The sequence below is a fragment of the Littorina saxatilis genome, linkage group LG4 (assembly GCF_037325665.1).
Source record: "Littorina saxatilis isolate snail1 linkage group LG4, US_GU_Lsax_2.0, whole genome shotgun sequence".
Taxonomy (NCBI): domain Eukaryota; kingdom Metazoa; phylum Mollusca; class Gastropoda; order Littorinimorpha; family Littorinidae; genus Littorina; species Littorina saxatilis.
The window spans coordinates 60,735,579-60,751,607 of record NC_090248.1 but is presented as its reverse complement, the minus strand read 5'-3'; the positions used below and the strand labels follow the sequence as shown (position 1 = coordinate 60,751,607).

The window sequence follows — 16,029 nt, the reverse complement described above, 5'->3', positions numbered from 1 at the left end:
ATGCACACAGACAAACACTAATTACACAACGATGTATTATGCACACAGACAAACACTAATTACACAACGATGTATTATGCACACAGACAAACACTAATTACACAACGATGTATTATGCACACAGACAAACACTAATTACACAACGATGTATTATGCACACAGACAAACACTAATTACACAACGATATATTATGCACACAGACAAACACTAATTAGACAACGATATATTATGCACACAGACAAACACTAATTAGACAACGATGTATTATGCACACAGAAAAACAAAACAAACACTAATTAGACAACGATGTATTATGCACACAGAAAAACCAAACAAACACTAATTAGACAACGATGTATTATGCACACAGACAAACCAAACAAACAAGAGGGTTGCAGTCAGGCGAGATGAACAAATCCAAAAACAAAGACACTGCCAACGTTCCAAAACTCAGAATCAAAAAACAAGAAAGGTAGGTTGTTGGAACGTTTAATTATTGACGAAACAAAACGTTACATTCCCAAATATATCGACCCAGCTGTTTTTTAAGTTGGTAGTCTATTTGTTTTTTGGATTTCTGCGTATCGTTTTGTTTTGTCAATAATTACAAGTTCCAACAACATATCTTTCTTGTTTTGGGATTCAGACTTTTGGAGCGCTGGCAGTCTATTTGTTTTTTTGGATTTTTGCATACAACTTAAATTGTTAATAATTAATAATAATCACCATAGAAATGCCGACAATAAAATTGTTCTCATCATTTTGTCATGAAAATAACTGTTGTATCCACTAGCGAGTGTAGCCGTAAGGGGCCGCGTAGCTCATCAGTTGGGGCTCTGGTTCGAATCCAGGCTGGGACATACACGGGTCAACTTTATGCGCAGACTCAGAGACGGTATCCATATCCCACTCCCGTGTCACCACAGTGGCACGTTGAAGGCATAGGTCATTCTGCCATAAATGCAGGTGGCTGATTACATATAAACACGCACACGCCTTGGCAGCGCGACTCTTGTTGCTGCTAGTTTTCCACTGGGAGGCAGCGATCCGCATTTCCCAGCAAATGCTCAATACATTAATTATGAAAATGAATATGAAAAGGAAATGAACAACACAGACAATACTCCCCTGAAAAGGTACACAATAAAATGAGCCAGCAATTATCATAACAAATACAAGCAGACAACTTAAACTGTAAAATTGTAATAATCAACATAGAATTGCCGAATACTCAAACAGTTCTCATTATGTTATTGAAATATCTGTTGTATTCGCTGCCAAAAAATAGCCGTAAGGGGACGTACGGGTAGCTCAGTTGGTAGACCACTTGACTTCTGATTTTAGGGCCACGGGATCGAATTCAGGCCGGGACCGACACGGGTCAACTTTATGTGCAAACTCAGAGACGGTATCCATGTCCGACCCCCGTTTCATCACAGTGGCACGAAAAAGGCATAGCACATTCTGCCATAATAGACGAGTAATAAACATGGCTCTAAGCTAGGCCGATTTTAAGGCACGGGGGTACTCCCGAGCAAATTTGGTTTCATTTGACAGACAAAATGCATAATAGTCTCTGAAACAACTGTTCTTGGTACCCAAAAGTGGCAGCAGCTATACGCAATTTTCAGGCAAAGTGGCCCAGTGTTGTTAAATTTTTCCTGCACGCGTGTACTCATGTTCCAAGCCCTGAGACTTTGGCTGTGAACTTGGGTTCTTTATCGTGCGCACGCGTAATGAAATGAAAAGAAATGATAGCTAGCGCTGAACTGACCTTTGACCAACAGGTGTGCATTGGACATGTCGGTGTCCAGTCCCACAGAGGCCATGCAGGTGTAAACCCCCGTGTCCTTCAACCGCGTGTTCTTGATAATCAGAGCGTGACGGTTCCGCTCCGCCTTGTACACGTGACGACCCGCCACGGACTCTGACCTTGAGAGGTCAAGGTCAAGGAACTCGCCGTTGTGCTTCCACTGGACCTTGAGGCGCTTCTCGTCCAGCGGGTGCGTCTTGACCTTGCAGACGAACTTTGCCCTTTCACCTTCCAGGACCTCGACATTCTGCAGGAGGTCTTCAATGTGGACATAGGCTGATACTGGAAGACAGAAAAAATAGGTGGTCTTTAGAATTGTACAGGATTTTTACATGGACATAATTGTATCATATTGTATTTTGTATTTGTTTAACAGATATGTGTGGGGTGCGTGCGTGTGCGTGCGTGGGCGTGTGTGTATGTGTGTGTGTGTGTGTGTGCGTGTGCGTGCGTGCGTGCGTGTGTGTGTGTGTGTGTGTGTGTGTGTGTGTGTGTGTGTGTGTGTGTGTGTGTGCTTAATGCATAATGTTTTCTTTACAAAAAAACAACAACAAACAAACACATTATTGAAAGGATCAAAACAAAACGGCATGGCTCCTTTTAAAGCTCCATTCCGTACTCAACACCCCCTTCCCTTTCATCCCCAAACCTCACTTCTTCAAACAAATCACAAACTCTCTAAACGACAAGTATTATATACAGTATGGGGGAAACGTTGCGGACATAAATGGTCATTACCTTACTTCCCTCCTCCAAACGTTCACTTCAGACATACCCCGACCCCCACCCTCTCCCTTCCCTCTATCCCATTAATCCACGCTGCCCGAGTTCCGCACCATTACGATGTTTGTAGCACTCGCCACAGTGGTGCCCGATGAACAGACGATTTCACCCACGTTTTACAGACACATTTCCATAACCGCTTACGACGGATAGCGCGACGGAAAAGGATCTCGTAAAATTGCCCCAGCAAAATTCAGACCGAGAGGGCGAGCTGTGTTAGAATCACAAGCGCGCACGTGAAACCCGGACAGCGTGACAGCACTATATGTCATCATCCTGTGTTAGAATCACTAGCGCACACGTTAAACCCGTACACCGTGACAGCACTATACTTATGTCATCATCCTGTGTTAGCATCAAGACCTGCACGTGAAATCCGTAAGGCGTGACAGCACTATATGTCATCATCCTGTGTTAGTATCAATAGCGCGCACGTGAAATCCGTAATGCCTGACAGCACTATATGTCATCATCTTGTGTTAGTATCAATAGCGCGCACGTGAAATCCGTAATGCCTGACAGCACTATATGTCATCATCCTGTGTTAGTATCAATAGCGCGCACGTGAAATCCGTAATGCCTGACAGCACTATATGTCATCATCTTGTGTTAGCATCAACAATCAATGACCTTCAGGTGAAAAACGTGAAACACGACAGCAATTTGTCTCACCCCGTTTCGCTAAAAGCGGGGGCATGACGATCACAATTTGCCCTGTCAAAACCCCTTCTTTCAGCAAACCCGCCAGACCCTCCCCTCCCGTCCCCCCCCCACCCCCTCCCCTCTTCCGCTTTTATTCAAAAACTGAGTCTGATGGTCTGCAATTAACAACAATCTTGTCCAGGGTCCAAAAGAAACGTCCCGAATCGTCTTGACAGCTGCGTTAAGGGCTACTGGAGGTGTTTTCTTGTGGAGGGTAAATGTCCTGTGTTAAGTGTCTTTTTCAATTGGCTCGTTCTGTCCGATTTTATAATCCAATGCTAACCCCCGCCTGCATAATTCAAGCGTTTTCCTCGCCTGCTAACCAGCCAAAGAGAAATATCAGGTTAGTGTGTGTTGAAAAGTAAATGTCCTGATTTTATTTTTATTTTCAATGTCCGACTTTATACTGTGGTACCTGTCTAGACAATTTTGTTCCTCTTACTAATAATAGTATGCTTCAGTACCAGTCAGTACCAAAACTACTTAAAAAAAAATTGTGATGTAAAGATAAGTGTTAGCTTTCATGTTTTCAAGGGCACCAGTAATGTTAAAGCCGGCTGACAATATTGCCAATTTTCCCAGTCTAACAGCTAAACTTCAGACACACTTATATAAGGTTAAAGTGCTCTTAGCAGTCTATTAACGTACACAGTTATATCGCCGTATGTTGTTAAGGTTCCTGGTAGATTTTGAGATGATGTTGTCAGTGTCAATGTGGAAAAAAAGTTAATAGTTCGAAGCCTTTTTGTGTGTGTAGAACTAGCGTAAAATATCTGACATCTTTCTTCTTGTCAATTTCACTGCCTTTGCCACGAGCGGTGGACTGACGATGCTACGAGTATACGGTCTTGCTGAAAAATTGCATTGTGTTCAGTTTCATTCTGTGAGTTCGACAGCTTGACTAAATGTTGTATTTTCGCCTTACGCGATTTGTTGTTATGTGTTTTATGTCTACAATCTGTTGTAGCTTATATGATACAGAAAACCAACTCTTAAAACATATTTGTTTTTAGTAACATTTCGGGATTATTCAAATCTATGCGTTGAAAAATGTCTTTATGTCTGTCGTTGTCTGTCTGTCTGTCTGTCTGTCTGTCTGTCTGTTTGTCTGTCTGTCTGTGTCTGTCTCTGTCTGTCTCTGTCTGTCTGTCTTGTCTGTCTCTGTCTGTCTGTCTATCTGTCTCTGTCTGTCTCTGCCTGTCTGTCTGTCTGTCTGTCTGTCTCTGTCTGTCTCTGTCTGTCTGTCTGTCTGTATGTCTGTCTGTCTGTCTCTGTCTGTCTGTCTGTCTGTCTGTCTGTCTCTGTCTGTCTGTCTGTCTGTCTCTGTCTGTCTGTCTCTGTCTGTCTGTCTGTCTGTCTCTGTCTCTCTCCCCCGATCCCCCCTCTCTCTCTCTCTTTCTCTCTCTCTTTCTCTCTTTCGCCAAACCGTAACGGGTATGAGTAACGACCATAATAGGAAGCAATCAAGAAAACGAGAGAGCATCAAGACTTAAAATCAGAGAGGAGAAGACGACAAGCATTAGACAGCAGCGACAACAATTAGGCGTGCTATTTAACCGTCCAGTTCGCCCCGCCCCCTATCAGGCCGCGTTTCATACTTGAGTCTTGGCGGAACAATTCATCGGACGGGCTGGCCGAGACACGAAAGAAGTGCAATCTCAATTTTTATTGGAAATTAACATGTTAGTTCACGGTAGTAAAAAGCCGAGCAGACAGGGCGTGGTAGCGCCGCGGGCTTTTTTTGTGTGGAAAAAGTGCATTCAGAGTCAAGAGTGCCCCAACCTTAGCATTATTTTTTGTGTGTGCCCCAATCTCTCTCCCCCCCCCCCTTCTCACTGATAACCTCAGTGTCTGATTTCAGTCTCGTCATCCAATGCCCCCCCCCCCCCCCCCCAATTTCCCTTCCCTCTCCTCCTCCTCCTTCCGTCCGGTCCCTCTTCTCCCCAGCCCCCTCTCCTCTTCGCCACTAAATAATTCAGCGTCTTGATTCGGTATCGTCGTCCCCTCATGCTCAGGGTCTTATTTAAATCTACCAATCACCCTTCCCCTCATCGCCGACACAGTCACTTCTAGGCTCAACGTCTCATTTCAATCTCATCGCCTATCTTTTTCCTCTCCTCCTCCCCCCCCCCCCCCCCCCCCGCCTACCCCCTGCCCCCTACTTCTTTTATCATCAGCCCCACCCCAGTCACTTCAAGGCCCAGTGTCTTATTTCAGTCTCTTCACCCCCCAAGGCTTCCCCTGACCACCTCCCCCTCCCCCTCTACTGTCTTGTCCAACTTTTCTGTCACCTTGCCGCCCATTTGCTCCTCCCCACCCCCCAGCCCCCACCCCGAACCCATACTTTCCTCGGCCCCCTCCCCCTCCCCCTCCCCCTCTACTGTCTTGTCCAACTTTTTCTGTCACCTTGCCGCCCAGTTGCTCCTCCCCACCCCCAGCCCCAACCCCCCACCCATGCCTTCCTCGGCCCCCCCCCTCCTTTTCCTCTACTATTTTGTCCAATTTTTCCCCGTCATCCTTGCCGCCCCATCGCTCCTTCTTACCCCCCCCCCTCCCTTGAGACGGAGGGGTAATGCTATTAAGGAAAGGTCAAAAAGCAGCCATCAATATTTCATAACGGGGATTAAATCCCGGGAAAGAAGCTGTCAGACTGTCTTCATGCCACCAACAACAAAAAAAGACAAAAAAAAGAACTGTAGCTCTCGATTTCTTTTCATTCCATGTTTTTAGGGTTTTTTTCCACTTCCATTTCTGTTTTTGTGTTAGAGTCAATTTCAAATATTTTGTGGTTCGATAAAGCACATTTCCGGTGAAAAATGGTTTAATTCTACAGGGGAAAGCCGTGGGCCGCACACATGCACCAAAAGAGAGAGTTATTTTGTGTATGGGTGCGAACGATATACTATTTGAAACAAAACAAGCGCTAAACGTAGACGACAACAACTTCTTTATTCCATAATAATGGTGTGACATTTTCTTGCTATGTCATTCTGTAGATTTTTTCTCTCTTGAAGATCAATGTTTTTATTTTATTTTTTCATTGCTGGATTTCACATTCTTCATTTTTATTTTGAACAGAACCAATTCCAGACGTGCTGGGAAAATGAGTGTTAGAGAATCCTGCGGTTCTGAAATTAAATTAAATTTGAACCCTTGAAAATAAAAAGGCACATTAGTTAGCAATACAGCATATGGATATCGTTGAACATGAAGATCCCTGACGATGGCCGAGGCTTCAAATTGTTTGCCAAGACTCACCCCTGATTATACACCCTAAATTTCCGCATTTTGTTGTATTCAATTGGAAACATCTGGAACATTATATCCCTGTAATCTAATTCAGAATCGCATTCTCCCTTCCATGAAGATCAAGCAGAAGCCGAAGAGATCTAAAGAAAACATGACTGCATTTTCCAACGTCCTTGCATTACAACCAGACCCTTGAAGCAACAACGGAGTTGTCCCCTCTTGTCGCCTCCAGGCGCTCTCCTGCGCTGGAATCCCAAACGCTACAACTGAGCTCTTTAATCCATCACATGTTTGCCTGCAGTTTGGCTACAACGACATTCCGGGGTTCGAATCCCCCTGGGGATGGAACTTGACGGGTGTCGGTGGACAGAGGGGCGTGCGGACATGGAAGGAGGGGGACCAAGGGGGATTCCACGCTTTCTTGATCAGCCCAACGAAAAGCCCTCCATCGTGTAACATTGCCTCGCCTGCCAGCTGAGACCGTGTTGAGATACTTGACGTGAACGTTTCTCCCTAAAGACAGCTTTCCAAGGCCACGGAAGAACAGAAAACAATGTATCGTTGTGTGTGTGTGTGTGTGTGTGTGTGTGTGTGTGTGTGTGTGTGTGTGTGCGTGTGTGTGTGTGTGTGTGTGTGTGTGTGTGTGTGTGTGTGTGTGTGTGTGTGTGTGTGTGTGTGTGTGTGTGTGTGTGTTGGTCAATTGAGTTTCTTTTGCATTGTTGTTTCTTATAAACATGTTTGCGATGGCAGAACGTACGTAAAAAATTATAATTGATCAAAGCAGAGTTAACGCTGAAGTTTGGTCAATGAAAGTTCTTGCCATGTTGTTTATTTGTTGTTACCATTGAGTTGTAAGTTCAAGAACATAGATATTTTGCAAATGCATATGAGATAAAAAAAAATTAAAAAAAACATCGCTAAAAAACGTTGGTTTCTGTTTGGTGTGCTGTAAGGTTATCGTTTGTTTCAGCATTGCTGTGCTCTGTGTATGTCGTACACACCGTCGAAACGTTGCGCAACATTTTGTTTGACGCGGAAGCTGGGGCCAAAGGTTTGATTGTGAAATGTCGGGAAATATGAGAGCTGGGAAATGGAAGCTAGCGGGGTAACAGGGTTAGAAGGGGAGAGCAATCAGACCGCACGCAATCATAATCACGCAACCGTCAACACTGCCATGATGCAACCAGACTCCCCGTGTGTCCCTTTGGGTCTGAACTGCCCACGGTTGCGAGGACTTGCGGCGGTTTTCATGTGGCCGTGGGCACCCGACGAACAACGATCGCATGCGCAGGGAAATCTGTGGAGCCTAGCTTTGTACATGTATCTACTTTTGGTGTGCCCGCCATAGCACAGTTATTGCAACAGTGTTGTTTGCCGAAAATCCTTCGCTGCAGTCGTTACACTGGCGCTTTTGATTATGACAAGAGCAAGTACGCACGGAAAAGATCCTGTTGTCAGAGTTCGTTGGGTTATTGAAATACGACAATATCAAGCATGCATTCCCCGAAAACGGAGTGTGCCTGCCTGAAATTGAATGTTGAACAGTTTATAATTATCCCAAAGGCAAATGTCACGCATTTTAATCATGACTATTTACATGCACATGCAAATGAACTAACAAAATACATTCATAAGATTATTTGTACACATTAAAGAAGGTTGGTTTTCCATAACTACAAAACTATCTGACATGTGAGCATTTTCACATTCGGTCATCCATTACCAAAATGCAAGCTGTTTTCTCACAGAAGGAAAAGGGACAAGATAATATACGACGTCCCAAAACAGAAACGAAAAGGGGAGCCCTAGCTATAGAATCATCCCAAACCCCCCAAAAAAGCAATCAGCGGGAAGAGAATGTGTGTAAAAAGAGTGGTAAAAACTCGCCTCGAGCTCAGATGGCGGGGGTCGGCTAAATTGAAATCGATAGGTGTGCGCCATATTTTAAGTTTACAATCATCCCGCTGTCCGCTATCTGCCTGCTGCAGCGTACAGTTTTTACCTCTCTGTGATGAATACGCCCCATGTGAGCTTGTTGGAGCACAGGCACTCGGTTCTGCTGACTTTACTTGTCTGTGCTCAAACGCTTGATTACTTGGTATCTATTGTCCGTCAATATAAGACACGCGTAATATAAGCGTTCGCTTGAGTTCGTGTCCCTATTGATTTTCCTTGTATCACAGATTGGATCATGTTTACATTGAATAAACATCTTGTTCAAAACAATGTAAGACAGAACTAAATGATGACAGTGGAACCCTTTCTAGATCTCGAAAAATATAAGAAAATCAGGTCTTGAAAATGGGGACTGTTTTAAATGGGGGGTGGGTGGTGCTTGGGGGGGGGGGAGGTGGGGGGGGGGGGGTTCTTTACTAAATCCGACTACAGTTATAATTATGTCCTTCAGAATCTGCGATTGATCCATTACTTTTGACATTTACCAACAATTGTTCAACTATTAATTTCCAGTTGAGAAAAAAAACCACGAACACACTGTTCCCCCAAAAGTATTTGTGCACAAACGAACATTGGTGTTTGGGGGTTTGGTGGAAGAGTGTGTGAAGACCAACTCAAATATGTGCAGGCAACGAATAATGAAAACCAGCATAGCTGTGGATTGTTATTGAACGTATCATCACCACACCATGTGGCGAATTCCAGCAACGATCAACTTCCGTTGTTTTGCAAAACTGAACTGAGGCACACGTTTTTTCTTTGGCATAACATTTTCTGATGCAAAATATTTAAGTTTTGTGTGTGCTGTTCTTGTGCCTGTGTGTTTCGCTGGAAGAGGGAATACGGATTGATCAACACCAGTTAGATGTAACCACACGTCTTAGATCATGCAACGTCTTCCCCGACAAAAACAAGAAACGGGCAAAGTTTCTCTCACTCTCGGCTGAAAGTTGCTGAGCCATTCCTTTCTGCCGTGCTCAGTCTTGCTGAAAGATTTCTGTGCGTCAGCAATGTTGGTGTGACGTAAAATAGGTTTGCTGTCACTCTCTTTATTTTTATTTTTTTTTAGTTGGTATGATCAGTTTAATTTGCTTTTCCTTCTGCCTTTCTTTGATTTTCTGTCTTGCTGTTATTACATTTAGTTGTTTTGCTTGTTGCGACCGTTTTTTCTTTTGATTGTTTATTATTTTGGATTGTTGCCAATTTAGTGTGTGCACCCAGCAAGACGTTTTGCTTGGTTTGTGATGTCCGCTTTTGGGCTGTAACAGACGTATGACCAGTTTGATATTAAAGTAGAATCGATTTTGAAAAATGGTGTTTTATTATAGATTCATGAAAACATCCGCGGAATATTTTCAAGTTCGTACTACTTTGACCGTCAATTTTTTTAACATCAATGATCAATTGATCATCTCCTTTCAAAACTTGTCTATCGTGTCTACTTGTCTACCTCCATTTTAAGACTTTGCTTTTTGAGATTTTCGGTTCATAACCTCTGCAAATCTACCTCCATTCTAAGACTCCATCCTTCTTAAGACCTGACGATTATCTCAGATGTTGGAGATCTTAAAAGGGGGGTTCCACCATAAGAAGAACACCTGGAATCATCATAGGATGGTGAGGAAAGGGTGGTGGATGGGGAGTGATAAGCACGAGCCAAACGAAATGACACGAGTTTTGTTTGTTTGCTTAACGACCAGCCGACCACGAAGAGCCATATCAGGGCGGTGCTGTTTTGACATATAACGTGCGCCACACACAAGACAGAAGTCGCAGCACAGGCTTCATGTCCTACCCAGTCACATTATTCTGACACCGGACCAACCAGTCCTAGCACTAACCCCATAATGCCAGACGCCAGGCGGAGCAGCCACTAGATTGCCAATTTTAAAGTCTTAGGTATGACCCGGCCGGGGGTTCGAACCCACGACCTCCCGATCACGGGGCGGACGCCTTACCACTAGGCCAACCGTGCCGGTAAATGACACGAGAGTAAGTAATCGTTTTAGTAATGACATTAGTGAGGGCGCAGTGAAAATCTACGAGAGGTTGGAAGGGGAAAATGGTGTGGGCGGCTGAACTCGCTTGATCCTAGCTGCCATCATTTCTAATTACAATCAAAGTTAGAAGACCTTGTCTGTAAACTTGCAAGTCAACAATTGATCCTCAATCAGGGCGCGCTGAAGCAAGTGTCACCATATATTTCCATCTTGGCACTCGTCCCTCGTGACACTAGCCAACGGAATTATGCCATGACATATTTGAGTTCTGCGAGGAAAGTGTCATCATATATTTCCATCTTGACACTCGTCCCGGGGGTATTCCCCAGTGGAGTCATTCTGCAATTGTGCATTGACGTGTATGTTTGTGTTTGTGCGTTCAGTACCGTGTGTGTGTGTGTGTGTGTGTGTGTGTGTGTGTGTGTGTGTGTGTTTGTGTAAGTGTGTGTGTTTGCGCGCGAGCACGCGTGTGTGTGTGTTGAGTGTGTGTGTGTGTGTGTGTGTGTGTGTGTGTGTGTGTGCGTGTGTGCCCGCTCCATCGCCTCCCACGACAATCTTCGCACTCTTGTTAAAGCTTTCAACCATGTCTACAGGTCTTGTGTACTCTTTCTCGTAGTTCATGTCTTCCTCCTTTTACTGTATCGATTAGCAACTCCTCCCCAATTTCAAACCCGGGCCCATCCTCCCCCCCCCCCCTACCCCAACCCCCTTCATCCCATGCTCTGTTTTACACACAGTAAAGCTGATGAGCTTTGAACAAAGTCTTCCAAAAGCCGGGACATTGCATACATTGTGCGCAGTGTTCTTGACATTTCTTCCGCCCTGCGATCCCCCGTGGGCACAGCTGTCTTCGCCTCGTTTCCCTGCATCAGCACCTGCTTTCCCAGTTGACCTATCCTTACTTACTTGTTTGTCTGGTCCTAGTTTTCTGTGCAAAATGTTAGATTGTCTTGGTTTTTCAAGTACTGTTTTCAGGCAAGCAGTTTGGAAAGTACTGTTTTCAGGCAAGCAGTTTGGAAAGTACTGTTTTCAGGCAAGCAGTTTGGAAAGTATTGTTTTCAGGCAAGCAGTTTGGAAAGTACTGTTTTCAGGCAAGCAGTTTGGAAAGTATTGTTTTCAGGCAAGCAGTTTGGAAAGTACTGTTTTCAGGCAAGCAGTTTGGAAAGTACTGTTTTCAGGCAAGCAGTTTGGAAAGTACTGTTTTCAGGCAAGCAGTTTGGAAAGTACTGTTTTCAGGCAAGCAGTTTGGAAAGTACTGTTTTCAGGCAAGCAGTTTGGAAAGTATTGTTTTCAGGCAAGCAGTTTGGAAAGTACTGTTTTCAGGCAAGCAGTTTGGAAAGTACTGTTTTCAGGCAAGCAGTTTGGAAAGTACTGTTTTCAGGCAAGCAGTTTGGAAAGTATTGTTTTCAGGCAAGCAGTTTGGAAAGTATTGTTTTCAGGCAAGCAGTTTTTCAAGTACTGTTTTCAGGCAAGCAGTTTGGAAAGTATTGTTTTCAGGCAAGCAGTTTGGAAAGTATTGTTTTCAGGCAAGCAGTTTGGAAAGTACTGTTTTCAGGCAAGCAGTTTGGAAAGTACTGTTTTCAGGCAAGCAGTTTGGAAAGTATTGTTTTCAGGCAAGCAGTTTGGAAAGTATTGTTTTCAGGCAAGCAGTTTGGAAAGTACTGTTTTCAGGCAAGCAGTTTGGAAAGTATTGTTTTCAGGCAAGCAGTTTGGAAAGTACTGTTTTCAGGCAAGCAGTTTGGAAAGTACTGTTTTCAGGCAAGCAGTTTGGAAAGTACTGTTTTCAGGCAAGCAGTTTGGAAAGTACTGTTTTCAGGCAAGCAGTTTGGAAAGTACTGTTTTCAGGCAAGCAGTTTGGAAAGTACTGTTTTCAGGCAAGCAGTTTGGAAAGTACTGTTTTCAGGCAAGCAGTTTGGAAAGTACTGTTTTCAGGCAAGCAGATTGGAAAGTATTTTAAATTCTCTTGGTTTGTATAGAACCGTTTTTTTCAGGCCACATGTCAGAAAGTTTGTCTAGTACTGTTTTCCAGGCAACAATTTTGATTCTAATGATTTGTCTAGTCCTGTGTTTCAAGAAAGTTTAGCTCGTTTGTGTCTGGTCCTGTGTTTCAGGTAATATTCTAGGAGGTACGGCGTTATGGCCAAAATATGATCTTTCTAAACTTATCAAAAACATTATTGCGACAAATTTCGCACCAGTTATAAGGTCACACACACACACACACACACACACACACACACACACACACACACACACACACACACACACACACACACACACACACAACACACACACAAAAAGCAAAAACAACAAAAAACACAACGACAACAACAAACTTGAGAGTACACAGTAGTTCACCCCAGCGGCCAACGAACCTGGGGGCCAGATTTGAGAGGGTGCGAGAGGCGACACAGCATAAGGACATTTATCGGCCATAAGTCCGGTCAGCAGTGACCCGTGTTGATGAGATTAGAGGCCGGGGGACGGCTGATGGAATAAGGTCCACAGGGCTCAGCTCACTCTGTTATCAACACTCCCCGGCTTCCCTCGCCCAGACAGCCCCTGTCGTGGGACAGGAATGGCATAGTTTACTATGGGAGGTTTGTTTGTTTGTTTGCTTAACGCCCAGCCGACCACGAAGGGCCATATCAGGGCGGTGCTGCTTTGACATATAACGTGCGCCACACACAAGACAGAAGTCGCAGCACAGGCTTCATGTCTCACCCAGTCACATTATTCTGACACCGGACCAACCAGTCCTAGCACTAACCCCATAATGCCAGACGCCAGGCGGAGCAGCCACTAGATTGCCAATTTTAAAGTCTTAGGTATGACCCGGCCGGGGTTCGAACCCACGACCTCCCGATCACGGGGCGGACGCCTTACCACTAGGCCAACCGTGCCGGTTACTATGGGAGGAGAAGCTTCGGTTAACTTAATGGCAAATTAATGACATCCGATACTGATACATGCACAGCCTGGTGGTAACCCTACTGAGCCTTTTCTTCTGCGGATATGACGAAGTCACCGAGACAAACTTCTTTTTTGAAATTATTTGTCAGTTCCTGGGAGAAGTGACATAATGTTTGACGTGACGTCATGCTTCGCATAATGACTTTTTCCACTCATGACGTCAGATATGTCACTTTCGAATGCAGGGTCAAGAAGAAAAGTCATTAACCGACGTCGACTGAACAAACCAAAACTTGACTTCTTGACCCAAGTGAAAAACGGTAAAGAAGACGTCATAATGCAAATAATCACGTCACATAAAACCCTGTGTCACATCGCCCAGGAACTGACAAAGAATTTAGAAAAAAATAAATCTGTCTCGGTGACTTCGCCATATCAGCAAAAGAAAAGCAAAACGCACGCTCTGGATTGCAAAACACTTTTGTTTGGAAATATTGATTTAACTATATCTTTGAACACGAAAATATTTTCTGCTGTACAAGATTACGTTATGTCAACTGATCGCTTCGGCTGATATTATATTAACAGTGACAGCAATAGATGTAGCAAAGCATTCTCTCTCTCTCTCTCTCTCTCTCTCTCTCTCTCTCTCTCTCTCTCTCTCTCTCTCTCTCTCTCTCTCTCTCTCTCTCTCTCTCTCTCTCTCTCTCTCTCTCTCTCTCTCTCTCTCTCTCTCTCTCTCTTTATTTGTATAAAATATTATGAAATATTTTGAAAGAAAAAGGGTTGAAGTTATCACTTGTTCGCCATGTCTTGTTATCAGAATGTGTATTAGTTTTAGAACGTGTCCATAAGCAGTCTGCTTGTTAACGTTCTTAATGTTGTTACTGTATATAACATGTATACAAGAAATTAATAAAAACACGCTTAAACCAAAAGCAATCATAAGATGACCGCCAGGCTGTGCATGTGACGGTGTTGGATCTCTTTAAGTCCACTTATGTTCTTGCGTTATAGGGAGCTATACTTCAGTCGACCTAGATAGTCTCGAGATTTTGAGAACAGTCGGCAGGACGAATTCCTGCCATGACCTTTTAACTTGGAAGAATTGACTTAAAAAAGAAAAAAAAACAATTCTCCCATGATTTTCCTGGGGTTGTTCTTGCATTTGATTTACAAAGGGTAATGTTCTGTCCTAACGCACACGCTAACGCTCTGAAGAAACAGACACATTGACTGACACACTAGCCCTCCAGTACGCAAGTCCTTACCCCAGTGAACCTGGGCTAGGGTCGGTCAAAATGGACATAGCTGGGTTGGTCTCCAGAGCTGTGTACCATTCTGTGACATGTATTTTCTGTTCTTTGAATGATTATAACGTAGGCTTAAATCAAATTGCAACTAAAATGTATTCTCTTTACTTGTTCCAGTAATACTCTAGTTAGATAACGACACAGACATGCAACAATAGTGTATATTTGCGTCTTCTTTTTTTTAAGTGTTCATATTCAAATCAGTCCATGTCACAACCTTAGGATTCCATGTTACGAAGGTGATGCACTTTAAACCCTTGCAATTTACTGAACGAAGAGACACACAAAAATGCGCAAGAACACACACAAAACATTTAATAATAATAATTGTCAGTAAGTACTGGTGTCACATGACTGATGTGAACCAGTTGATTGGCTAATGGCGATGCGCTAAAACTGTTAGCGCACTCTTGGAGTGCACTAACTTTTCCACAGAGCGTATTCTTGCGCCCTTTGCCTAAGCAAGACTGTGCTCTCATCCTCAGAATTAATTAATGACATGTAGCTTATATTCTCCACAATACCAAATGACCATAAATTCCCTGCTTCTCAATTAAAGCAGAAGTGGGGTTTTTTTCTGACAGATTGCATGTGCCTGTGCCAGTGCCAGTGATCTAAAAAAATAGAAGCCGCTGTGTTTCATCTAATTTTCGCCGAATTGCATAGATTCTTCTCATATGCCGTGTTAGTGGCATGTAGCTTATCATCCACATTACCAAATGATGAGTTAGTATACAATTCCCAGCGGCTAACAGAAAACACAAGTGTTATTCCGATAACGTACCAGCAAGACCAGTTTGGAAGACTGACTCGATCGATTCTGTAGCAGACAACACAGAAATACGACTACATCAGTTCAGTAAATGAATGGTTTCAGAATTATTATTTCAAAGCAAGAACAATCGTAATCGAAAACGTGTAAGGTTCAGAACGTTCTTACCATATATAAGATTTATTAGCAGCCTGCCTTATGCGTACAGACTCAGTGCAGACTGCAGTCGTTCCATTGCCCAGGTTGGCAGGTAGCCTAGCAGACGACATTAACCCCGCTCAGCAAATTAACATGTTGGGCAAATGTGAACAAAAAAACGATGGGGATATAATACGTGTAGGGTTCAGAGCATTCTTACCGTTCATATTTAGTATCAGACTCCCCGATGAGTGAAGATAGAACACGAGAAAAATGCCACATTTGTTTTGAAAATGTGCGAACCGTCGAGTCCCGCTTTGAGTCAATTCAAGGGGAGTCACTCCGCATAGTCAATCCGTCGAAGCTCGACTGGAGGTTTCGAATCGCAAA

General features: G+C 43.8%; 1 protein-coding gene across 1 annotated transcript in view; it reads right to left on the bottom strand.

Annotated features, from left to right (window-relative positions):
- The window catches only part of LOC138965672 (neuroglian-like), a 72,241-nt gene that overhangs the window by 26,768 nt on the left and 29,444 nt on the right, over positions 1–16,029 (bottom strand). The window contains exon 2 of the mRNA XM_070337847.1: positions 1,775–2,095. Within this exon, the coding sequence (XP_070193948.1) occupies positions 1,775–2,095 (321 nt within the window). The remainder of the gene's footprint in view (positions 1–1,774; positions 2,096–16,029) is intronic.